The sequence below is a fragment of the Hippichthys cyanospilos genome, chromosome 9 (assembly GCF_059441005.1).
Source record: "Hippichthys cyanospilos isolate Australia breed blue-spotted pipefish chromosome 9, RoL_Hcya_1.0, whole genome shotgun sequence".
NCBI classification, from domain to species: Eukaryota; Metazoa; Chordata; class Actinopteri; order Syngnathiformes; family Syngnathidae; genus Hippichthys; species Hippichthys cyanospilos.
The window spans coordinates 8816679-8842148 of NC_142377.1; the positions used below are offsets into that span (position 1 = coordinate 8816679).

At 36.9% G+C, this 25470-nt stretch overlaps 1 protein-coding gene across 9 annotated transcripts in view; it reads right to left on the reverse strand.

The window, feature by feature from the left end:
• The window catches only part of foxp1b (forkhead box P1b), a 163252-nt gene that overhangs the window by 16809 nt on the left and 120973 nt on the right, over positions 1 to 25470 (reverse strand). For all 9 annotated transcript variants that reach the window (XR_015866611.1, XM_088423665.1, XM_088423659.1 and 6 more), the window contains 6 exons: positions 22912 to 23098; positions 14376 to 14483; positions 7522 to 7609; positions 5962 to 6045; positions 1851 to 2058; positions 1675 to 1751 (listed from right to left, as the gene is read on the reverse strand). Coding sequence is in view for 8 of the 9 variants with exons in the window: in XM_088423665.1 (XP_088279791.1) it covers positions 1675 to 1751; positions 1851 to 2058; positions 5962 to 6045; positions 7522 to 7609; positions 14376 to 14483; positions 22912 to 23098 (752 nt within the window). In the remaining variant the exon portion in view is untranslated. The remainder of the gene's footprint in view (positions 1 to 1674; positions 1752 to 1850; positions 2059 to 5961; positions 6046 to 7521; positions 7610 to 14375; positions 14484 to 22911; positions 23099 to 25470) is intronic.

Here is a 25470-nt window from a genome sequence, read left to right on the forward strand (position 1 = left end):
GTTTACAAGACAGTTACAATAGGTCAAATGGTTCATGAAAGATACGTAAACATACGTCTTTGGGATTGAATGAGTTAATTTTACATTTAAGCAAGTTATACTCGTTATGAATGCTGTTTATGTTCAAATGTCAGTATACATTTTTGTCATCAGAATATTTTCCAAAGAACATTTTTAAAATTTGTAATAAATCAAACCTTTAAATAAATATTTGTTAGGTTTCCCTGCAATTAGGATTGACTCCAATCGGAATCAACCAGAATGACCGGTTAAAATCGTGATTTTATTTTTTTGGCCATAACAGGCCAGCCCTAGTCCTTGCGCTTTTTCATTCAAACGGAAGATTTGAATACATTTTCTTTTGTGGATGTACATGAAGGGCAGGCAAAAACATTTCTCAGGCAGATTACGGGGCGGCAATTACGGCCAGCTCCGATTAATTCCTGAGATGGCAGATTACTGGGACCGAGGCATAATTGAGTGGCGTTCTTCAAAACAGGTTCATCCCTACTGTTGTGTGAAATGAAGTGGCTTATAATCACTGAAACGCTTAATCACATGAAATTTCCATCTGCATGTTTTATTTTTTTTCCCCGTAAATCTCGTACACATGCAATCATTTGAGGATGACTAATCAGTTAAGTCCACAACCAATCAAATTTAACAAGAAACACAGAGAAAGTCAAATGGTCCCTAAATAGCCGAATTGCTTATTTACAATAATAAGAGCCTAAATAGCGAGCACAAAAATGTGCTAACATTAATAGTAGCGTGCGCTTTTAATCGTGTGTTGAAAATGATTAAATAAGACGGTCATCTTGATTTTCTAACATTTTCCAAATAGTGGTTGTTGAATTGTGCGTACGTTTGAATACGTTTTACATGCTTTTAATGTTTTAAAAAATTTTCGGGGAGCTAACATGCGCAACTTTGGAGTGATGGAATTGGAAGTGTTGGTGGAACACAAACAAAATTCTTCCTAAATGCCTTGGTAAGCATGACGAGGTCAGGAAATGCATTTGGAAGAATTTTGTTTATTTCACAGATTTTGCTTAAATTTGTGATATCGACAAAATATCAGCGGGAAAACTGTTGCCGTTTTGATGAACATTGCTATCAGCATTTTTTAAAAATGAAATCTGATGGGCAGTAATGAATCAGTTTATCAATATGGTCAATTCAGATAACTATTCATTTTTACAGCAAACAGAAAACTAAATAAAAAGGTAGGTGGCCATTTCTGTTATATTGAAAATGTAGAGAACTTGATTCACGGTAAAATGATCAATGTAGTACTTACGAACCTAAACTACCATTTTTCAACCTCCACTTTTTTCTCATGATTTGAGCCCTGCGGCCCCATTTTTATTTTTTGATTTATTTTTTCTGCATTGCCATCAGATGGCAGTCCACCCGGAAAGCAAATGTATGTATCTATTCAATGTGTCAATTTGAGGAGCAGCTATTCATGTTCATGTAAAATAATCAATGAGGTACTTAACCAAAAGTACCATATATTTCGCATCATAAGCCACATGATTTTCTCATGATTTATATACACTGTGTATATATGGTCTGAAAAATATGTTACATCAGGTTCCATTTCCATTTGCATAAACAATCCATTTTTTTCATGCGTAAACCACAGAGCAGTGGGGACAAGTCAAGCGTTACCTGTCGTATTAATGAGGCGTACGTAAATGGTGGTCGAACATCTGCATTCATGTAAAATTCTTTATTCTGACTAAGATCTGCAATGACAAAAAAAAGATGCAGTAGCAGAAATGTCAGACTTCTATCCACTGTTTTTGATGATAATAATAAAAAGTATTTTTTTCTTGGGGCGGTACCTGGAGAGATGGGCATATTGTATTTTTCCGAGTAACGCCGTCGCATGGGGCCCAAGCTGTGCAGGTTGTTGGCCGTGATGACGGAGTGTGTCTGTGATAAGGGTGTGAGCGGCGCTGTGGGTGTGGTGGGGGTCTGGGGCAGGCTCAGTGGAGGAGAGGCTTCAGGAGGGGTGGACTTGGACAATGTGATGTTGGACACCAAGTTGAGCTGCAGGAAACGGCAAAACAAAACAAAACACAGAGGAGCTCAGTTAGTCTCCGCTTCCCTTTGGAATCCTAAGCGAGAAATGCTCGGAAAAAGTGACAGCACCCTGCGTTTTCTCGGTACTCAGCCACTTCCAACTTCCTGTTTTGACCCGTTTGTTTAATATTTTGTCTCTTTTGAAAACATCCTTTCACGAGGATGACACTGAAATGTTTATCGCAAAACAAGGTTTAATTCCACTGTGGTTAATACAAGTGGGACTAAATGAGTCAAGAGTAATTCCGGTACCTCGGTTCGAAACCGCTTGAGGCATTTTGTCTTCCCTCGGATACCTGCTTTTCAGTCTAGACGTCAGAAAAATGTCAAACCAATCGCCAATCTTATTTTATAAATCTGTGGCAGCAGCAGCGTAATAGCTTGCATAGCTTTTCTACAACTATTACTACAACTATATATTTTTTTAACAGGGGTACATGTTTGAAAAAAAAAGTAGGTTGAGAACCCCCCTTCTTAAAAAACTGCTAAATGAACGCAAACAACAAACCAGCACATTTGGCTGCATTTAAAGCACGCTCCAAATGATAAGCCTGCGTTTGCTTATGTCTAACACTAACTGCTAGCGCGCATGTAAAACATCAAATGAATAAGATTCATTTTATTGTCAAATGACGGATGAGGCGGGGGGGGGGTTAGAAACCAAACGCGTCGCATTACCGATGTATGCGCAAGCCCGGTGTCACTAAGCATTCTTGTCAGAAATCTGACCTTTTACGCCATACATAATTGAGAAGGGACTTTTTGTTTATTTTCTTTAGCAGCTTGCCGAGTCAAAGCCGGTATAATTAGATCACCAATTACCATTTAATTAATTTCAGTCTGAAGTCTCATTTTGTCTGTACGCTGGAGTGAGTCCAAATGGTGAAGCAAACAAAGGCCAGCCTATTACCGGCCTGTCTGGCCTATTGTCGCAACCTCTCCGTGTTTATGGCCGGGGAATATGGATGAAAGCAGAAACAAAGCCGGCTAATCCTCACCGAGAGAAGTCAACATGCTATTGATAGCATTGTGCAAGTGTGATTTATTTTAGTCATCTTTCGCACGAGTAAGTCCCTCGCTGTTTTAGCTGGCTTTGGATAAATGCACATTTTGAAATATTTATTTGTTTCTGTGTTCAAAATGTTGTTTGTTTGGGGAAAGAAATGCCCTGAGTATTTTTTTTTTAATTACCTGAGCACTTGTTTCAAATGTGACAAAGTGCGAATTCTGAGAACTGTCAGAATTCTGACTTCAAAAGTCTTTTTAGGGGCGAGGCTTTTGCCTACATGTTCACGGCATCCCTGGCCTACGTTTTTTTTTACGTTACGAAGTGGAATATAATGTTTTTTCGTCCCCTCTTTATGGTATTTTTCCCACTTTACGGAATCAACAACTATCATGACATGGCTGTGTTTATGTTTTTTGCCTCCCTCTTCAGGCGTTCTTGGGTAATTGTTCTTATTTTCTGTTCGCGTCAAACTGCCTGCACTGCAACGCGTTACTAGGATGCTGGTCTGCTATTGGTCAGCGCCACGGTGTCACTAAGATGCCGATATGCTAAAGACTTTACCTGGTGTGATCGCGTTTATAACGCATTTTACAGCTCCATTCAAACTTGAAAGGATTAGCCATGGGTCCCGAGATTGCTGGTGATGTTAAAAGAAGAACTAAGAAGATGATTAGTGAGGAAACGAAGCTGGAGATAATCAAGAAATACAGTACGAAGAAAGCTAGGCTACGCTAGGCTACCATCGCTAGGGATTATGGTCGTCAATGTCACTCAAAGCTAAATAAAATTCATTTTTCCTTGAAATATGTTTTATTTATGATGTTATTTAATTGTATACATGTATATTAGATATAATTAGCACTTACAATATTATTTGGTTGCCAATTTTTAACTTTGATTTTTTTTACCTGGGGTTTTACACGCATTAGCTAATTACCAAAGCGTCCGCGATTTAAAAGAAAACGGTGTTCTCGTGGAATTCCAACGCAGCCATTGGAGACCGCCTCAAGATACTATCTGCCGCCTCAACCGCTTTTCATATCCAAATGTCCCGGTGTCAGCGCCCGCTTTTTTTTGCGCTCTAATCGAAACGATCGGCGTGTGACACGGGGACAGCTTGAACAGCCCGTCTTTTGTTGTCGTTTTTTTCATGTCTCCCGGCACGCTATGTTGACTGTTACTACAGAGACGAGTGCACATGTCGCCCGCGCACATCAAGAGGCCACTGTAAATAAATGATCCAAGCTGCACAGTGTGATGAGAGACAGGACTCCTGCATGTGTATTGTGCGTTTAGTATGTCTCAGAGTGCATGTGTGCGTGCCGTTTGGAATTCAGCCGCTGCTGTACAATGATCTTTGGCTCTTGGTGCGATAAAAGAACTGTCATTCAGATTGATACACGGCCCTTTCAAAAACATGACACAAAAGCCCGTCCCCTTAAAAATGACATACATTTTACGCTTTGTAAATGCAGTTATAAGCTTGGTAATGTTTGTTTTGTTTTTTTTTCACCAGGAAACAACAAGGTAAAATATATTTAATTCATCTTGATAAACAAATGCATTTGAGGTTCATTTCAAATTGATTGTGACTGCACAATTCTGATTTGTTTCTTCATAATGCAATAATTTAATTCACTTTAGCTTCATATGAATACTTTAAATTGATAGTTACAACAGAATAGAAGAACCCAATCCATGATTTTTTAGGCTGATGCCGATTTTTGGCAGAAATTGATTTATGGACCGATTCGTTTCTTCCCTTCACTTTAGCTTCATTTGAATATTATTTAAAAACAGAATATTAGAGCCCACCCAATACGAATTAGTGTGTAGCGCCGATGTCGATTTTTGGCAGAAAATAAATACGCATTACTGATTAATCGGCTGATTAATGAAAAAAATAGCATTTAATTTAATAATTATATTAACTTAGCCTCTTTTACATATTTTACAATTTATTGTTACTTCTGAATTCTAAGGGTCAACCAAATGGATTTTTTATTTTTTTTGTTAGGCGGATGCTGATTTTTGGCAGAAAAAATGCCAATTACCGATTATTTGGCCAATAAATGGATGAAATAGCATTTAATGCATCCAGATTTAATAATTAAATTAATTTTACCTTCCTTCACATATTTCACGAGTCCGATGCTGATTTTATCAAATGATAAATCAAACAATTATGTAACACCAATTACGGATCATTTCAATACCAATTGTCGATTTTTGGCCGATTACTAAATAAAATAGTTTCTTCCCAATGCAATCATTTATTTAACTTAATTTGAATATTTTAAATTGATGGTTAAAACTGAATTCCAGAGCTCGACCAAAAAAGATTTTTCAGAGGGTCGAAGCCGATTTTTGTCAGAAAAAAATACAGATAGCCACTTTATCAACAAATTAAGTGAAAAATCAGCCATTTGGCTGATTACTTTTGTCCGATGGCCGACGGGCCATAGTCTGCAAATTTGATCGGCCGTACCATGCTGAATTTATTGTCGTACTTAACAGGACAGCAAACACGATTTTTTTTTTTTTTTTACTATGATATGGATGTCTTTTATTTTGCTTTAATAATCCACAATAATAATGATAGCAAATGATCTCACGGGCCAAAGAGGCAGCGCTTCCATTGAGTTACTGCGACAAAGCTGTTTGTGTGCACTCTATCTCTGCCACTAAATTGAATCTGGGATGTCAGCAGATGCGGTCCCGACAATATATACTGGCTCCCTTGAGAAAACAGCTGTTTTGATTCAGTAGATAGAATAAGAAGACAGAGGGACAGATTAATGGATACACGTGTGCCAATTAAGACAAACAAAGAGGGGGGGGGGGGGGGGGGCAGGACTCACCGGTTGTGGGGCGGCTTTGGGCTCTGTAGATTTAACGTGAAGGTGTGTCATCATCGCTTGCAGCCGTTCTTTGTCTTTCGCTAGCTGGAAAGGAGTACAGCACGTGATTTTTTTTTTCCATTCGCATTTTTTTATTATTACATATATAACATGTATAATAGCATAAATAGTATTTTCCAGACTATATGGTGCACCTAAAAACCATCACTTTTCCCAACAGCTGGGCGTGCACTTTATAATCCGGTGCGACTTATACCGCGCATATATGGCGAGTTTTCACATTTGGGAGATGAAAAAATAAAATCACTTATTCACCATGTAAATTCTTCCATTTTTACATTTCAGTTAAGAATGTAAAAGAAAGCGTAATTTTACAAAACAAACCCAAAAATGGTTTTTAAATCAACAAAACAATATATTTTAAGGTTTTTGAATTGAATCATAATTATATTCTTTTAAACTCTTGATTCATCTTCATTTGTAATTTCTGATTGTCTATTAATAAAGTTTTACTGACTTAAAGGCTTTATGTTTATCTCCAAAAGTATAGAAAAAAGTGACTTATTATTATTACCATTATGCTATAGGGCAAGTTTCTAATTGTCAACAATAAGAAAAAGAATAAACTGTATCTGATGAACATTCAAATAATATTATACAACCACAAAACCAACAAAATGAGGCCTGCAAAATCATCAATCATTATATATGCATACTGATATACGTAATATATAAGACATAGATGTGCTTTTAGCATGTCTGATTGTAAATTGAACAGTTTATATGATGTATACTAAAACACTAATTTAACTTGTCACCATTTAATAGAAACTAACTTAGTCTGTTTAAAGTTCCTCTTAAAAACAAACAAATAAAATAACAATGGCTTAACACTATGAACACAATTTCTGGACTTTTCTTTTATTTATCGCAGACAACCGAAACAAACAAAAAAGGCTGTTCATAACAGAAAATGAAACAAGTAACATTTAAGAGACTTTCCAAAGTAAAAATCTCACTGTTTTTCATTGATTTAAATGGGTACAGTTCATTTAATGGAGACACTATTTTAGCTGTCACAGTCCGTTTAAAAACTCTTAAAAAAAGACAATGAGAATGATGGCTTATCTTTATGGAGGCGATTTATGAGGATTTTTTTTCAGACAATCTAAACTTAAAAAAAGTGCTCATCACAGATAAAGTAATAAATAACAATTTTGCGAAGGAAAATGAGCTTCCCTTATCTATTACTCGTTGTAATTCAACACCGAGTTTCTATCAGCTTTTATTGTTGGCGCAAAAGAGTTAGTCATAAATAACTTTTAAATGCAGTAATATACAAAATGTAATTATCTTCTCTACTTAGCTCCGGGGCTCTTCATATATCTTTTTCGAGCCGTCATAACACATTTTTAATGGCCGCTTACTTGCAGATGTACACATTTATGTCATTGGGCCTCCATGGGTGACCCTGTGGCTGATGTCAGGCGGGCAAGAGAAAAGAAAAGGGGAGGGGGCGGGGCAAAAATATTTGCTCCAAAACAAAAGGCCGGACAATACCTGCAGCTCCAGCTGTTGTACGACCTGCATTTGCACCCGACACTGGGCGGTGCTCCTGTCATCCAAAGCGTGCTCGTTGTTGAGATGCCTGCAAAACAAAAAGCAGGGGAAAAAAAAAAAGAATTGCGTGCGTTACTTTAGCTGATGCCATTTGGCTTCAGCTGTTTGATGTCAAAAATACGCCATGTGAAATCTGTTTCAATGATGCTAGCCAGCAACGTAGCGGCAAATACTACATCTGGCCTGGAGCAAAAAAGTACATACATATTCCGTGGACGTTTTTGTAGTTGCTCGACGGTTCATTGGAAAAATAAACACTGTAATAGTTGTAAATCTTTGATTCATTATATTGTATTAAAGGCTCAAAAAAAGTCTGTTACAAGCGCCGTAAAACTGTTGATTAATCGTTGATTAAATAATGTTATTAAATAATGTGATTAACTGCGATTAAATTTGACAAAATATTACGATTAATTAGTCAAAAAATCAGTTAAAAAGATTAATCACTCAAGAACACAATATATAATATATATTTTATGTATATATAATTTGTATATACTGTATTATCTATATATCTATCTATCTATATATCTATAATCTATCTATCTATCTATCTATCTATCTATATCATATATATATATATATATATATATATATATATATATATATATATATATATATATATATATGTACATATAAATATATATACATATATATATATATATATATATATATATATATATATATATATATATATATATATATATATATATATATATATATATATAGCATATTAAGCATTTGAACGCATGTATAATAAGAGTCAGTGTTATACAGCAGATAAGCGGAATGACGGGTTTTGCTCCACATATCTGTTTTTCCACCTTATTTGTGTAATTAAAATATATTCAAATATTAGAATAAAACCCAGGCAAACAGCCGAGGCAAATGGAAGCTGTCACAAACTTGAGTTATGGCTATAATTATACGTGATCATTTTATACAGGAAAAATATATTCTCTTTGCCTCTACTTTTATAACTAATCTAAATAAGTAGCTCGGCAGGCTCCAGACAAGTTTTTTTTATTTTTTTTTTCTCAGTGATTCATATAAAATGGTGCAGATAAGGTTCACGAGTGAAGGAAATATGATTGGAGGAATTTTATCAGCCAGCGCATGAATTACTGTTTGAAAATGCTTATGCAGGGGCATTTCATTAATCATTTAATCATAATCCGAGCAGGATGTTTGAACTGATTTCACAAATACCCTTTCATTTCACTACTTCATTATGCTCACTAATGGATCCAATATATTATATATATCATAAATTATATCACATCTTCAGTGACCATGTAGGTCACTGTCGCCAGGCAGCGCACACGATGGCGCCAGGAGCGACGCACCCAAAGCGCCGGGTTTCTTAAACACCCTTTTTTTTTTTTTTTTTTTTGGGCTGTCCTTCACAGCAAGTCAAAAAAACGGGCAGAGCTTCTCATGGTTTATTCAATGATGTACCGTATAACAACTTAAAACAGACCTTAAAATGGATTACATTGAATCCCAAAGACGCATTTATACGTTTACAGAGTGCAGTCATTCAATCCCGGTACTTAGTACTTACATGTTTGTTTGTTTTTTTCAAATAATAGAAAATGTAGGGTCTCAAAATAGCTGTCACTGAATAGAGAAACTGTGCATTAAAATAATGTATTTACCAAATTAGTTATCGCCAAAATAGTATTTTTTTCTGCTGAAAAATACACAATAAGTAGACAATCTCTATCTCATACAATTCCAAAAACCTTTTGTTAGTCATGACATTTAATCCAAGGTACTTATGTTTATGTCAACATTTTTTTCAAGTGTTTGGCTAGAGGAGAGTCTATAATGGTTATTGTTTTGGGTACTAATTTAAATAATCATATAATAGTACGAAGTACGAATTTTAGACCCTATACTTGAATTTTGAAAGTACCCGGGATTGAATGTCAAAACACATCTTTGGGATTGAATGAATTAAGAGGCCTCACACCAATTAAGGTTAACGCAAAGAACAGAACAAAAAGAGAATCCTCGACTGAAAACATTTCTGCGACCTTCCCGTTACTTTGCGCAAAAAAGGAAAAGGTCCATTCCGATTCGTAAATGGAGCCGGTAAACATTTCTGTATCTTAAAATGTTCAAAGAAGACAATAATAGGTAAAGGCGCTTCAAGTTCAATTTAAGTGGCATGGAGTGAATTTTCAATGAAGGGCGAGCCTACGTGAGCGGCTTTGAAATGCGCCTGTTCATAGGCGACATATGCCCCGCTTCTTTTCATCCTTTGTTACATTCCACTTTATTTCTTCTAATGACATGGGGAGTCACAGTGCATAATTAATAGGAAATGAAATATTCAAATGGCCCTAATGCGGCCTTGAGAGAAAACTGTCTGGACACGACGGTGAATTGACAACCAGAGACACTATGAATGTTGGCATGTGTCATTTTTTTTTGGGACTTCAAATGGAGACACTTTTAAAAGCTCCGTAGCCGACTGACAATGTTTCAATGTGAATGGAACAATAAAACAAGTCTGTCAAGACACTTCTAACGCAATCGTTTTTGGACTTTTTTTTTTTTTTTTTAATGTTGCTTTGCAATTACTGACAACAGAAGATGATAATAGAAAAAAATGGGTTAGGGGGATTCTCACTTTTGTTTTGGAATAATGATTTCATTGACAGAATTCTCACTTTAAAGTGACTTTATTGTCAGAGTTCTGACACTTCGGTCAGAATTTTCTCACTTTCTCGTCTCAATTCTGGCTATTGGTGACTAAAATCTGATAAGCCAATTCGGACCCGTCACAGTTCTGAATTTGCTTTCAGAATTTTTGTTCACTCATTCAATGCCAGGGACGTATTTTCACGTTTTTTAGGAGTCCAACATTGAATCTGAGATACTTAAATATGAAATTGATACTTAAGTACATTAATTTCCAGATATTTTAGTATTAAATCGATATTTAATAAGTATCTAGGATTGAATGTCCGAACTCTTAAAGAAATGTGAAAACACATCACTGGCATTAAATGGGTTAAAATCGGAATATATTGTCAAAATTCTGACTTTACTCCCAGAAGTAGGTCAGTAGTCTCAGAAGTCAGATGTCTGACTTTGACATAAGAATTCTAACAAAGACTTCAGAGATTATGCTCAGAATTTCCCCTTTAATCAGAAAATTGAACAAGTAAATGTAACGTTTTCGTTGCTGCGGCTTATACTCAGGTATACCTTCTATACCAAAACATACCATATAGAAGTAGCTGGAATTGAATTTCTGGACTCTTTAAAAAAGGTCAAAACGCATCTTTGGGATCCTATGAGTTAATATGTTGCTCTTGGTTTGAGATGACGTTGGCTAGCACTAGAGGGCGCTGCGGCGTTTGACTGGCTCTGTCCTTTGGCGGGACAGCGGTCATCCCGATTCCTGATCCCCTCTCAGCACACACCTCTGTGTGTTAAGCACAAAAACAGGAACGGGTATTCGGTGCTTCGCCTTGATCAAGATATCGCGCGTAGCTACGTTATGTTTCCTTTCAAACTGAATAAATACACACGCGGTTTAAACCAACATTTCAGACCTATGTTACTTGTTGCTGTTGGCATGCGTGGAGCTGAAATCCGCTCCGCGTTAGCGTCCCTCCTCACCTTTCTCGCTTGCTGACCCCGCGCCCGCAGATACATCATTTCAACTTTTTCCACGATTTTAGAAGGGCATTTTGGTTTTCTCTGTTATTATTTTTATTCCTTTCAGAGGCCGGCGGTATCAGTTGCTTGACTTCATGTGGAAGCGCTTAAGGCTTTGAGAGTTAACACCTCGGTGAGCTGCTCGCACACCGGCCCGCCGCTAGACAAAGGCGGCTTTGTGGAGACTCTCCCCCAAATGTTTTCTTAACATGTTCCAAGCGGTTTGAGCAGGCAACTAAAGTCAACAAGATGTTGCCATGATAAAAACACTTGTAAAAACAAAGCGGAGTGCACTTACAGACATCGGTAGTGAGACTTCTACTGGGAGCCCAGAATTTTACTCCCTCCGCTTCTATAAACAAAAGGGCGAGGCCGTGGCGGAATACAATAAAGAGTGAAACATTTAAAGGCACCGTTCCAACCCAAAGACAAAATATATGCCTTGCCGTTGGGTTCCGTGCATAAAGTATTTTTTGGACTAGAAAGCAGCATTAAACTCCTTTGTGAAAAATCACCTTAGAATCAGGTGTGCCTTTTATGTAGATGTTAGCTTTTCAGCTTGTTATCTTTAAGTTACCGTATTTTTCAATCGTATTCAGTTTATACCTTGTTTCTATATTTTCAATATTATGTTATGGCGGCTCTCAAAAAAAAAAAAAAACATCTTGCGGATAAGTAGCACGGGACTATAAGCCACAGGGATCGAATGATGAGAAAAAAGTTGCTGCCTACAGTCCGAAAAATACGGTACTTTTTATTTACAGTTCTTTGCTGAAATGGTTTGTTACCTCATTTGATGTCAAAAACGAGCTTTTACATACATTCAATCCCAGGTAGGTATGTTTTTTAATTTTATACCAGTATTTAGCTAAAGGAGGGTCTAAAAATGGCTGCTAGTTGATAATTGATTAGTTTGGGTAATTAAGTACTAAAGTAATCAATTTGAGTATTAAAGTACTCACCTAACAATTGCTAATCGATTACTCATGTTAAAACTAATTACTATCAATTACTAAAGCAATTAGGGTATTTATTTGCTTGAAAAGACACAGCGTTTTTTTAGACGCCCCCTTCGCCAAACTTGGAAAAAAAATGGAAATGAAGGAAAAATAAATAGAAAATGTTAGATGCCTGGGAAGTTCTCAAAACAGACCGTACATCGAGACGGCACCTTATAAACTGGTGCGATTTCAATTGTAAAAATATGGTATTTTAATCGCATGTATTCATTACAATTAACCTTTTATCTCAAGTACATTTTGTTTTTGCACACTTGATATTTATTAGCAAACAAACTTGAGTGGCTTCAAAGGCAAGCCGCGGCGCGGGTGGATTTATGCAAACGATCAACAGAGGGTTGAAAATATTGACAAAGCATCCAAGTTTCCGTGGCCTTCTCAAGCTCCTTTCACCTCGTGTCTGCTGGGAAACTTAGTGTGAGGGCTTGTTTTTGGATAATGGAATTGTGTCATATCTTGTTTAAAGTGAGACTAATCCGGGGTGACAGTGAGCCATTGATCTGCTGCCACAAGGCAGATGTTTTCATCCTCTCCGTAACCGTGGCGGCTGTTATGAGCGGGATTAAGACGGGCGCGCGGCGCACCGGGATGATAAGCAAACCTGGGCTCTCAGGCAGGCAATGGTGATGTAAAACAACAAGCGTCTGCGCTTGGCTGAACAAGGGCTAATCTCTTCCTGACTTGGGATATCAAAGCAGGTGTTTCTGTCCGAGATAAAACGCTACACGCATGCCTGCTTACGTGCTAGTGGAACAACAGCAGCGACGGACAATTAACTCCTTCAAGACCAAATAAATATATACATATAAAATATATATGAAAAAAAAACAAAAAACATATATATATATATATATATATATATATATATATATATATATATATATATATATATATATAAAAGAGTCCAAACATTCAATTCTAGGCACCATTTTTCCCCAGTTTTTGGTTAAAATAGTTAAGTACAAAATAAATCAATTAGTTTTGTAAATATGTACTAAATTGATCATTTTAGGGAATCGAGTACTAGGGTATTTACTTTATGTAATAAAGCACTAAGGTATTTGATTATGTTTGGTCAGTGGTTCTCAAAATAGGGCCCGCGGACCGCCGAGTGTCCGTGTCCTGACTGCATGGGGTCGGTGAAATCATTTAAGTTAACAATAAAACATTTATATAATTATGTTAATTCCATTATTTCATCTTAATAAGTACTAATTTAATTGATTACTTTGTACAATAAAGTCATTTACATCATGTAATCTAGTATTGATGTAAATGATTGGGTAAGTACTGGTAAGTACGTATTGGGTAGAGTAATTGTATCTTAGGTAACGAAGTACTAAAGTAATTGAATATATTAGGTAGTAGTACTAGCACTAGTAGAATGACTTAATCGAGGTTATTATGTCCAAAGTAACTGATGAGGAACTGAAGTGCTTGAAATGATCAAGTATTTTAGAAAATCAAGTGCTAATGTAATTGTTTACTCTAGGCAATCAAGCACTAAAGTAATTGCTTTGCGTAATCAAGTAGAAAAAAATGACATTGGGTAGTTTAGTACTAATGTAAATGATTGGGAAATCAAGGACTAAAGTAATTGAATACCATATGTAATCAAGTACTTCAGTAATTTACTCTGAAATCGAGTACCATCCCTCCATTTTCTTTAAATGTATTTATATTGTCTTTGGGAATGAACATCGAATGCCAAAAAATAGTGTAACCGTGAATAAAAGGTAATATAAGACATCCAGAGGATAAGAAAAATCCCAAAGCGGATGGCAGTGAAAGACAAACAAGAAATCCCCGTGGTCCAATGACAAGGGCAAACACGCAGCGCGCCCAAAGTGTGGCCCGCTCCGGATAAACATCCTCCGGTTGTTTGTTTGGGAAAAACGCTGCCCGTCACCATGGGAACCGCACTTATCACAGGAATTAGAGACCCGCGGCGTCCTCCGAGGGACACTGGGGCTCCGTACCCTTGTCAGGAGAGGACTGTCCCACTCAGCCGCTCGGGAATAACAACTAGCTTTTGTTACCGTGCCTTTGTGTGGCACTAAAGGCGTGACTGGACGCACGGAAGAGAGGTTGGTTGCTTACTTCAAGAATGAATGGAAATCATCGAAGACGGCTTCGCACCCGGGCCACTTGCAAACGCCGTGACCGTACAGAGGATGGCTGTGAGGGTGGCAGTCTTCCACTGTGGAGCTGGGGTGGAGAAATACACAGGGAAATATGAATTTCATTTTTTTTTTTGTCAACATAAATGGTCGAGTACTGTCATTGTTGTTAGCATTTAGCTACAGTTACAATGTATCTGTTCCGCGCAGTAGGCCTGATGCGTACCAAAATAGTGGCACTTCTTTTAATTTCAGGCAAATTGATGCAATTCATGTTTTGTTATAGACTGAAAAACACTTTAATAAAGTTATTTTTTTATGTAAGTTGATCTATAATGCTTTTCTGGTTGTTTTCTTTAATAATAATAAGGGCACAATGTTACATGCTGAGGTACACCAAAAGTATACACCAAAAGTATACAGTGTATACACACACACACACACACACATATATATATATATATATATATATATATATATATATATATATATATATATATATATATATATATATATATATATATATATATATATATATATATATATATACACTTTTCAGAGTGGGAGTCAAGGAGGCTGATAACTGATTTATGGAGCCGATATTAATTTTAAGATAATGGAAAAATATATTTATTTACCATTTTGATATACTGCTGCAAAGGAAGATTTGAACAAGTAAGGCATGCCACTGTTGTGTTGGTACAATATTCTAACAATCCAAGTGTATTGGTGTTAAACTGAAAATATGTTGGTGCTGCTCTTATTTCGAAACGTGCAGGTATGGTCAGTCTGCGTTGAAGACATGACATGATGTTGCTTTTTTAGAAAATCGATGTTACAATCCGTAGCATATGATAGGGTTTATAGTCCAAAAACATACAGGAGTTGGTACACAAGCGATTAACAAGTGCATGCTCCATTATGTCTATCCGAAGCAGTGTCTACCGTATGCCGCAATATGAAAAGCAACAGATATTTTTCAGACCCAGCATGGTATCAATTGACCGTATTTTCAGGTAGATCCACCTCACCAAAGCTGACGAGCAACCACAAGCGGCATGCTGAGTACTATCAAACGTGGACATGTATGAGAATCCGAGTCGACAACAGCTTCCATATGCCAGCGAGCGCAGAACGAATGCTACCCCAATGGGCGTTTGAAAAGGTGGTCTAGTGGGGAGGCTACGATGAGAACAAGACAGTCAGCCATATGGAGACAAGCACACTACTCGTAGCTACAACAGCCTGAGGGACTGGCCTATATCGCTGCCACCTGTGCTTCCTGCTTCCCGATGGTGCCAAACGCTGCTGCTTCTCACCTAGGCTGATGCTTTCCAAGAAATCAGACCAACACACTAATATTGTGCTAAAAGAACTGATACGATGTCCTTTTATAATTGCCAGAAAAAAAGAAACCGATGCTTTTCCTCACCTTAATCACGTGCTTGATATAGTTGGAGATTGTGTGTATATTTGCAAAGGGGAAAAACGAAACAGCATTTACCAACTAATGTATGGACGCCAATGTCATGATATGCTTTTATTTTGAATGTGTCCTCGTGCAGAGCGTGACAACGCTTGACTAGTCTCCCAACTACTGAGACAAACGTGACAACATTGTTCTGAAATCACTTTCAACCGCTGATTCGGGGTGCTAAAAAACATCTTAGTTACATTGATATTGACATATTGCACCTGTTACGTCAGAAAAAATATGTGGTAAAGATAGGACTCAATGAGTTCTTGAACTACTTCCGACTGTTCCGATGTTAGTTGTGACACCCATTAGTGATGCTCTTCGTCTTTTAATTTTTGTTATTTTGTAATGATTTATAATGTATTCATACGTTCAATCACAACTTAAAAAATATGTCAAGCCAATCGCAGATAGACAAGTGACTGGAAATAAACCGGAAATGCAGTAAGAGGGCCAACTTCAAAATAAAGCTTACGCTACCAAAGACTATATGTCCAAAAATGCCTTGGTACTCTTATTTTCAAGTTGTTACCGGCAGCGTAACAACGAGTCATGGTACTACTGCAACTATTGCTCCTGACTCCCGATTCCTAAACCACACCGGAAACGTGGTGAGATGGCCAACTTCAAAATAAAGCTTAAGCTAAAATGTAATTACACTGACATTGACATAGAGCACCTGTTGTCAGTGTTTACCGGTGACTCAGGTTCAGTTGTAGCTGCATATAGCATGAATTAGCCACTAGCTAGCAGCACTCGGGTGCTCTACATAGGCTGGCGTGCATTTATAGTCTCACACAGTTGCTGTTCCTCCTGATCACGTTAGTAACAAACCACAGTTTGTCTTCATGCAAAAATGTTTGAACTTGCAAATACTTTCAAACGTTATTTCAAATACATTTGAATGTACTTTGTGAAAAACAGCATGATTTCCACATATTGCTACGGGTTATATACATCAACACCAAGTGGCATTATGTGAAGGAAAGCCATATTTTTAGCATTTGGCCTAGAAGTACGTTTGGGCATATTTGAAAATGCATTGGAATGTATTTATAAATATGAATGATTGGCAGTGACAAATGTTTTCTCCACATTTGCATCGCCACTCTCTTGTTAAAAAGAGATATAATTGTAAAAGAATCCATCTTGAAAAAAAATCCTGTGGTTCATGGCTTTGCATTACATTTGATGTGCACCACTGACAAGTCTTTCATAATGCTTGTTTGTGGTGCAGCCTGAGGGCAGAAGGTGTAAATTATATTGTAACTGAGGACAACGGTGTCATCGGCTTCTTTTAGAGAAACAGGGATGGAGAGAAACAAATCTAACGCCTATGCCACCCTCTTTTTTATAAGTTGTCATCTATGTGTGTGTGCTTGCTGTATTGACAAGTGAGAGCCTGCAGAAAGCGCATAAAAAGAGCCACAAGAACTATCACAGAGATTTATCGCTTTTGGTCTATGTTACTCATTCAGCCACAAGCTTCAGAATTCTACCAGTTCTATATGCAAGCGTGCCCAAAGTCTGGCTCAGGAAATGCGGCCAGTGTTCAAATTCCTAGCGGCCCGCAGCCTCTAGTATGAAATGAACATAGTTTGGCCTGTGAGTATGTTTTTTTAAATGCTTTAAAGGTGTTTGTTTAAATAAAAACAAATAAATACAAAAGACGAACAACATTAACATTTTTTTCTGCCCTTAATACATTACATAGGACATCCTCAAAATCATGTGAGAGGGACTCAAAAAATGTGATTAGGATACGCCTAATTTGAATGTATGAATGGATAAGAGAAAGCTGCGCCAAATCTGATTATCTAGTTCGTTCATAAATTGCCTTCTCACCGTTCTGTCGCTACGGATGATACTTATGAAGCAGCGAATTGAGACGATTCTGTTATTTAGTATCCGATCTAAATAAGCAAATGATTGAATAAAAACCAGCAGACTTAATGTGGCAAACGCAGACAAAGCTCGGGCGAACGCGAGATGGCCATTTTCTACGGGACGCTTTTGAGAAGCGCAGCCGGTTTGCCAAGCGTTCTTCAAGACAACTCAGCACGTGCCGCCGATTGAATTTCTCCTCCTTCCTTAAGACGGAAGTGCAAAGCCGATGAGTGATTCCTGTGGATGCACTTAAGGTTTTAGTTGCAGGCGTCGTCGTGCCTGGCAAGATTTTATATGACACATGAAACTAACTACATGGTACTTAGGGCCCGCTGTAAACCAATCTGAAGCCGGGCGGGAAAACAGGTCCATCAAAGGAGAGGCGTGTTGCTGTTGCCTGACAAAAGGAATTGCCAAACCACATCAATTAAAAGTTCATTAAGCTCAGCGTTGGCGAGATGAGTGCATGCTCTCGATTTACACCCGGGACATTTTCTTCAGACTGAATGATCAAAAATGTACAGACAGTAGTCACAGTTCACACACACACACACACATATATATATATATATATATATATATATATATATATATATATATATATATATATATATATATATATATATATATATATATATATATATATATATATCGATTAAGATTTTTTTTTCTAATTAAAAAGCATCTGAGTAAAACGTTTGAAGCCTGGAAAGTGATGATGATAATTTTACCGGATTATACAAAAGGTTAGGTACCAAAGCAACAACTGCATTATAATTGATAATTCAGTTCTTTAAAAAAGAGTATTAAACAGATTCATCAATTACTTGAGAAAATAATCAACGGGTAAATAATTACATTCATTTAAATAATTATTATTTGTGACCTAATTTAAAGGTGCAATGACTATTCAATTAATCAACAACTTATCAAAAATGAAATTAGCTCAGAATTAATTTTGATAATTGAGTAATTGTTGAGTAATTGTTTCCGCTTCTCCAAAAAAATAATGTTAAATTAGTCCTTCGCGGAACACACTAACACCCGTGTTAAATCAAAATGAAATATTTCAAAACATCTGCCTTAAGTTTGGAAAAAAAACATTTCTTCTCTAATTTCTGACATATTACAGAGCAAGCTAATCAAGAAAATAAGTGTTGTTATATTTTCGGCACTGTTTATTTGAAAAAAGAAAAGTCCTTTATACCAAGGGATGGAAATTTATGTTTTTAAACAGTGCGATTCATTGATTGACAAAATAAATTTGCAGCCCTAATATATATATATATATATATATATATATATATATATATATATATATATATATATATATATATATATATATATATATATATATATATATATATATATATATATTGTGGCGAGGCGAAGTAACCACACGTTGCTGTGCTAGTGGAGATCTTTACTCTTCGCATGCCATCACAAAACTGATACAACAAAGTCCAAAACAGCAAAGACAAAGCCAACAGGTTCAAAGCATCAAAGGATCATAGAGACATGCCTACTGGGTGAGAGACATGGTCCTAGTGTCCGCCACAATATATATATATATATATATATATATATATATATATATATATATATATATATATATATATATATATATATATACACACACACACACACACACACACACACACATACAGTGTATAACATATAAATTCATAATGATGCGGAATTGCTGTAACTTAAGCAATGATCTATATTATTTTCCATCTTATCAAATGTATTTGACTTTATCGCTGAGATTTCGGTGGAGGAGGAGAGTCACCTGCTCGGTTTTCTGACAGATCTAAGATACTATGACAACTTTAGTAGAATGCGAATATCCCGACTGCGAACGCTGTCTTCACCTAAGCTTTGGTGCTAAACTGCTGCTGACATCTTCTATAATCTCTGCCAGTCAGCGCTCGGCGGCTCCGGCGCTCTGTCTTCTCGGATGTTCCGTGGGGCCCGTGTTTTTCTGCCTCTTACGCTCACCTTGTTTGCTTGCTTGTGACCGTGTTGGAGTGACTAAGTCGATCTCGCCCCCTGCACACGCTACAGTAAGACCAACGCTCAACGAACCACGCAGCAAGTCTGTCGATTTGATTGTTCTCTGCTAAATCAAATCTTTGTGAGGGATCTTTGAAATACGGGAAAGTAAAAAAAAAGGTTACTTCTGAACACATAATCAACGGAAAAATCAAACATGACACCTTTGATATCGATCTGGACTTCAAAGGCATTTTACATCCAAGGGAAAGCATTGAAAAAAGACCTTAGGGAGCTGAAATTCCAGCCGGATGGTGACGATATGTCAAATTTGAACATGGGACGATCACTTCGTTATCACAATAGCAGAAGTGTGCAATATCTTGGCTAAAATACTGCGAGGATTACGTGGAATAAAATGACCCAAAAAATTTGAAAATACCACACAAGAATTAACACACTGAATGCCAAAGACGTCTTTTTACGTCCAGACATTCAACTCCATATATTTTTCAAGTGTTTTGCTAAAGGAGATTCTAAAAATGGATGCGTGGAAAAAAGTACGTCTTCGGAATTGAATGAGTTAATGACACGTTGGTTTTGATCAGTCAGTCAAATGTTATGCAGTGAGCTCATGGCGCCTGGAGGCTCCTCGCCAGCAGTTCAAAGATTGGGTGTCGGTGCAAGAAAACAAGCAAATGTGTAACATGCCAAATTCCTTCCTTCCTTACGACATGAATATAAAATTATGATAACATCACCACTGTTTTTTTTTTTTTTTTAATTTATTGCAGCTTGTTTCTCTGCCTTAACAATTTGCTCAATAAGGTTGATGGCACCCCCCAAAAAATAAAACCTTCGGCATGTGTTTCCTAATGTCCTCAAGAAAAGCCAATCAATGAGAGAAAGGCAGACTTGACCCCCTCATTAACACTACTGAAATATTAAATGGAATATAAATTAATTATAAACACCGCAATGCCTGTGGGGACATTGGAATTTGTGGAGACCCTGGAAGATTATGTGACTTAATGAGAAAAATGTAAGAAAATGCATTATAAGAGATTAATGCCAACGAAGACTCATTTTAAGATATACACTCACCGGTCACACCATTATAGAAAGGCAATTATCAAACAATCTGTATTAGGAAAGATGAGACGGGATGGAAACTTAAAATCTAAAGAAAGAACACATCAAAAACATTTCTGCCTTGACTGACAATAAATCTGAAAAATAATATTTAACTACATTATACAATGAGATTGTCTAAACCTAAAACCTAAAAGTGTTAAACACAAAAAAGTAAAATAAAATCAGTATGATGCATTGCAAAGTAAATTAACTACTTGCTGCCTATTGTCGCAAATTTGCATCCAACCACTTGGGCTCCAAATAGAGCCCAAATTAGCATCTGTATCAATACATGACCGAGACATAGTTGGAAACTTGTTACAAGGAAGGGATTTAAGGTATTGCTTTATTGACACTCCCTTGAGCTAATGGATGCATAACGCAAGCCCAGCCACTTCTGTAGCTTCTATTCTATGCGCCTTATAATGCAGTTTTCCCTATACATACATACATACATACATATACATATATATATATATATATATATATATATATATATATATATATATATATATATATATATATATATATATATATATATATACAGTCGGCCCCCGGCTTACGAGCACCCTGATTTACGAACAATTCGCCTTACGAGCGTGGATCAGGGAGATTTTGATCCGCCGCTTACGAACAAACCTCTCGCCTTACGAGCGATTCGACATGCCGGCCATTGAGTATGTAGAAATGTTCTCGTTTAATTGTGTCAATAAAATCAACAGTAGCGACATCATCAATCATCAGTAGATACTTGTGCCAGTAACGTGAACGCTATTGGTCTTACAACGTCACACTGACTGTCTCACTCACGGTGTCTAAATATATTACCATTTAAGTGTAGTGTTTGTACAGCTAAAGGGAAAAACAGCTGACATGAAATTAAATGTGCCAATTGCAGGACAAAGAATTGTCATTGGTTTAAATGTGTGTTTTTTTTTTTAAATTAATTGTCAATACATTCCAACCGTTTAAAAAAAAGTGCGAATAATTATCAGTCAGTCACGGAGATGCGAATATGCTATTGGTCGATTAAGGTCACCCGGTCTCACTCACGGAGATGCTATTGGCCGGCGTCACACGTCAATCACAGAAATGCCGATATGCTATTGGCCGAACGCCTTTATCTAGCTTGATGGGACAGGATGGAAGGTAGGAGAGAAAATTAGTGAAAAACGGAATGTTGTGAAGACTTTGCAAACTTTATCTGTTAGACATAGCTTCTAAAATTACTAGCAGCGGTAAAGAAAGAAATAAGAGGATGATGTTTTAGTATCTGCGTGATTTGCACCCTGACTGAAAGAGTTACTCTAACACTGTAAGACCAATAGCATATCTATCGCCGTGTTAACTTTGAGCGTTGGACTCTGCCACCCCTCTGCTTACACCCAGCTCAAGTCTCATCGTTTCAAAGGTAAAAGCTATTTATCCATTGTATTTATTATGTAATGCAAGTGTACAGCAGATTATGTCGCTCAATTTTAACATATGTATACAGTGTGTCGTTTTTACCTAAGGCTTCGGCGCGCGTTGCACGCATTCACGAATTAACATGGGTTTGGATTGCCCGCTATACGAGCAATTCGAGATACGAGCGTAGCCGCTGAACGGATTAAGTTCGTAACCCGGGGGCCCACTGTATATATATATATATATATATATATATATATATATATATATATATATATATATATATATACACACAGTATATATATATATATATATATATATATATATATATATATATATATATATATATATATATATATATATATATATTTTTTTTTTTTTTTTTTTTAATCTTTTAACATATCAGCAAAGTGACATCTAAGTGACAATAAAGTCAATCAGAATCTCACAGAATTCTCACAATAATTTATCACCGAACCATACACAGATAAATTCAGGCATGGGAGGGGGGTTTATATGTGGATATTCTACGTTCAGCCAAAATAGATTTTTAAAATCAGATTTTGTTGTATGTAAATAATTTCGGTGAAGGCAGAAAAAAATGGTAAGGACTTACACTTCTCTCTTATGACTCATGTACTGTCCATTGGTGGGAGTATGCTGGTTGTGGAGAGGGTTCTTTGGCGGCGCCGGCGAGGACAGATCAAGGCCGCGATGGCCGTTGTTGCTGCCGTTGTGCTCCTCCTTCACATGAGCGCTTGTCACCTCCTTCCATAGCTGCTGCAACTCTGCAGGAATCATGCCTGAAACAAACAAAATCAATTAGAAGCTAATCCAACTCTTCGCCGTTTAATGAAATCATTTGTCTGTAAACAAAAGCGCGTATTAATTAGAATCTCAAGCAAGAACCCCCCCATCCCCAATTCTCTTGTCATCTGGATAATGTTTGTGTACACAAATCCCTTGTACTCACGCGAATTTCATGCCCAGAGTAAAATAATTAACATTCAGACAAGGCATGAAATCTGAATAATGGCCGTCATTTGGTGTAGTGCGCACATAACAATAAGTTTACACGAGCAACACTAGAAAACATCCCCCCCCCCCAACCCCCCTCGCCTCTTTGAGAAACAGGACCCTGGGGTAATATTCTCAAAAGCGCATTAATGTGCAAAATACTTAAAGCTCTGCACCGCCTCCAATTGACACACAAGACTTAAACCTCATTTAACAAGTCAAGCACACTGCAGCTAGCATAGCGCTTTGAAAATATAAATCCCTTCAAATCAGACGACATTGTGTGTGTGTGTTTTCTGCATGGAACTGACAGCAAACCTGAAACCCGGGGGGGGGTCAGGAGTTTGGATAAGAAGACATAATCCTTTTTTTTTGTCAGTACTCCATATAGTTGATGCTCTGCAACATTTTGTCACCTTTAAAATAATCATATTTTGACAAAGGTGTTCTTTACATTTGTGTTGTATGCACCCCAATTTGTCTAAACACGTCATTCTTATTAATACTGCATTTGTGGAAAATGAGATAAGCAGCAAAGGCCACAAGGTTTTAATCATCTCATACGACGGAGATTTTGCTCGTCAAAGTCACATGACCAAACTCGGCAAATAGGTGAGCTCTGATTGGCACACTTGAGCCCTGAGCAATTGTGATGTCATGTGATGTGAGGGAAAAACATTGACAAAAATGGGTTGATTTTGCTGTTTAATAAATATTCCCCCAAATGTAATATTGCATCAAGCGTACTATTGTAAAGAATCTTTTGGGTTTGGAGTCTCCTCATGATGCTTGGCCACCTCTGCTAAAAACATCTAAAATCTTAATTAAACAGACCAATTAATATGAACGAAGTTAGTAATAATGATAAAAAAGTCATTTTTTTTTTCTGAAAAAAGACCAATGCCATTTTTTACTGTCATTAGCACATAAATAACCAAACATGTCCATTTAAAACCAAAAAAAAAAAAAATACCACCATTGTTTTTATTTTTCTAAACCTAAATAATAATCGACAAATTTACTGCACAACAAAACGTAATATGACCAAAAACATTATGACCACTGAAAAACAATGCCAATAAAAGTTCTAAACCAGGTGTGGTTCTGCAAATTTTTTGCATTGCTCGGAGCATAATCCCAAATCCATAATGCTCCCCCAAAAAATCTTTAAACATTTTTTTTTATGCACAAAATACATACATGAATTGTAAAAGAAGATTTAAAGAGCTAAAGCTCACAAGAAAATCGCTAAAATCCTAAATAGATACATTAAAGTGTTAAAAACAAAAAAAATGAAAACTATGACGCAAAACATTTAAAGCATGCTGAAAGGACTCCTTGCATATGTTGTGTGCGGACACACACACACACACACACACACAAATGCAGCTCACTTAACATTACAATTAATTAAAGCCATTCTCCAAATGAGCAGTGTTAAATGAAAGATGATTTGCACATGCTTATCTACTCGAGTTTATAGTCCCCCCCCCCCCCCCCCCCATTTCTCATCATCAGCTCTATAGATATCACAAGTGCTCTTTTCAAGCACCAAATTGTAAGACATTGTATGCAAAATGCTTAGTCTTCATTTATTCCTGTTGTGGAAAATAAATGTGAGGTGAAGATCTCAGTACGATCAGCAAAAAAATATTTTTAATTTGATAAGCTACTAAAGATTTTAATTATGCTGGTAATGGAGAACATTGGCCTAATGAGGCGGAGGACTCCAGAGAGACGCCAGGGCTAAGAAGTGTGAAATGAGTCTGATAGGATTGCTCGGAATTCACACTAGATCGTTTGCATATCAAAGAGCGGGAAATTATTGCAGGACATATCAATAACCTTTCCACGTTCCAAGGAGTGTCTTTCCTCATTCAAATATTTCGCCGGCTGCCATTGGACTCCAATGTGTTTTCTCGTATTCCCTTCCGCGCCTTGCTGAGTTCGAATCGTACTTAAAAAAAACATGTAAAAAATGTTTGGTGAAAGGAGAATCTAAAAATGGTGGGCACTCAATGAATTAAGTACTAAATGAAATCAATTATTTTAAATACAGTGGGCCCCCGGGTTACGAACTTAATCCGTTCAGCGGCTACGCTCGTATCTCGAATTGCTCGAATTGCTCGTATAGCGGGCAATCCAAACCCATGTTAAT